The sequence below is a fragment of the Empidonax traillii genome, unplaced genomic scaffold, assembly GCF_003031625.1.
Source record: "Empidonax traillii isolate 1590-97213 ecotype Southwest subspecies unplaced genomic scaffold, ASM303162v1 scaffold15:size5535645, whole genome shotgun sequence".
NCBI classification, from domain to species: Eukaryota; Metazoa; Chordata; class Aves; order Passeriformes; family Tyrannidae; genus Empidonax; species Empidonax traillii.
The window spans coordinates 3,896,592-3,898,515 of NW_020955208.1; the positions used below are offsets into that span (position 1 = coordinate 3,896,592).

Genomic DNA, 1,924 nt, shown 5'->3' on the forward strand with positions numbered 1-1,924 from the left:
AAAAAAAAAGCCTCGAGATTGGTAATTTTCTTTTTGGTGGACTGCGCAATAGGTATGGTAATTTTAAAAGAGGGTGATTTATATGAGCTTCAGTAAATGCTGCATATTGTATTTCAAAGAGTTTCCTGTCGTGACCTCATAAAAAGAGGAGGAGGCTTGTATGTGTTGCAGTGCCTAGTATATGTCGATTTTGTTGCATCGTTGGGCAGCAGCGCTGTAAGAAGGAATGTCAGCTTTTACATAACGCTCTTTTTGCTTTTGACTCTGTGAGGGGCTGTAAGGGTCCATCTTTGTGATCACAGATGGAGTGGAATGGCTTGAAAATGGTAAGTGAACGGGGAGAGCCTGCTCGTGGGGTTTTGTCTCGTTTCTCGTGTGCCTCGCGAATTTCTTTTGTTCAGGGCGGCGGACCGTGAGTCATAAAATAAAATTAGAGAGCCTGGTTTGTTTTATTTTTTTCCTTTTGTTTTGTTTTTTCTTTTTCTTTTTTTTTTGTGCGATATGTCTGCCTCTTGTGTGTGTGTGTGTGTGTGGTGTGTGTGCGTGCATATGTATCTGTACATCCATTTAATGTCTCTAACTGCGATGGCACTTCACAGCGTTTCCATTGAACGTTGCGTTTCAGTTGAGCGCGGATGGTCTCTGCTGACAGTCACGGTGTCATGGTACCGCGTGTGCCTGGCGGATCGGGCGGCCGATGATGCCTTTTAATCTCCGTTCCTATTACACCAGCCTTAAATACAAACCTAATAATCGCCTCTGAAATTCAGGTATCGCGTTTCCCATGGAGCCGGTGCTGCTGTCGAGGATGGATGGGTGGATGGATGGATGGATGGGTGGATGGATGGAAGGAAGGGTGTGTTTTTTTTGTGTCGGGGTGGGGGCTGGGGGGGTGGCGGTGGGGGGAAGAGCCGTGTTGTTTTGTGCTTTTTTAAAATGCCGGGAGAAGTCAAAGCCATTTATGTGAAAAATAGTATTTCTATTTTTAGACCATATTCTCCTGGCGGAGGAGCCCGGACGTGCTCGTCTCGTCCCCTCTTTTGTGCTTTTCCTTACAGATTGTGCAAAATGGCATGATCAGACACACACAACTGCGGGGACCGGGGCTGGGGGCTGGGGCCGCCCGCACAATACCCGGCCCTCCTGCCAGCCCCGGGATGGGGGGGCGGCGGGGACCCCCCTTTCCCCCTTAATTTAACGTTTTGCAGACTTTTGCCGCCGATATTTATTATAACCGGGGAAACAAAGCGACGGTCTTTTCCCATTCTTACAGGATTGTCTTTGTCTAGCTGCTTGTTTTGATGGGTGTAAAACAAATAAGATTAGACTGAGCAGCCGAACTGAAAGCGATAGCTGGGAGGAAAAGCCAATGAAAGGTTGCCGGGGAAACGAGCATAGGGGAAGCTGAGTGGGGGAGCAGGTGGCAATCATGTGGGAATACTGCAAACAGTGTAAAAAAAAAATCTAAAAAAAAAAAAAAAAAAGCAGGGGCTACCTCGATTATCTCTGCTGTTCTTTGTGGCAGTCACAACTTTAATTATTCTTTATAAATAGGTGTTAATTACATTTTTGGCTCAGGCTTACAGTGATTTCTAGAAATCTGGTTTTAAGCATCTGTTCTTTCTCCTCTGCAAGAGAGGGTTATCTTTCTTTTTTTTTTTTTTTTTTTTCCTTCCCCCTCCCTGCTGTGAAATTGTACGTGCAAAAAATTGCAAGGAATCCTGTGAGGCAGTATAAAAAAAAATGTAAATTATATTGAATGAAGTTGACAGAGGTATAATAGTGAACTCCCACAGCTGATAGCTTCTGCAAATCATTTCTTAGAATTTTCCAGCAAATGTCCCTATGAGAACAGTAGGTAGAATGAATTTACCCTAAGCAGTGATTTTGTGTTAAGTGATATTGGTATTTTTACAAAATCAGA

At 44.2% G+C, this 1,924-nt stretch overlaps 1 protein-coding gene across 6 annotated transcripts in view; it reads left to right on the top strand.

Moving 5' to 3' along the window:
* Positions 1-1,924, top strand: part of ELAVL4 (ELAV like RNA binding protein 4) — a 68,353-nt gene that overhangs the window by 4,596 nt on the left and 61,833 nt on the right. The window contains exons 1-2 of one of the 6 annotated variants that reach the window (XM_027894068.1): positions 89-326; positions 626-770. The exons of 4 other annotated variants lie outside the window; for them this stretch is intronic. Coding sequence is in view for 1 of the 2 variants with exons in the window: in XM_027894048.1 (XP_027749849.1) it covers positions 303-326 (24 nt within the window). In the remaining variant the exon portion in view is untranslated. Of the gene's footprint in view, positions 1-41; positions 327-625; positions 771-1,924 lie in introns of those variants that run through there. One more of the 6 variants, XM_027894048.1, reaches the window with a different exon arrangement.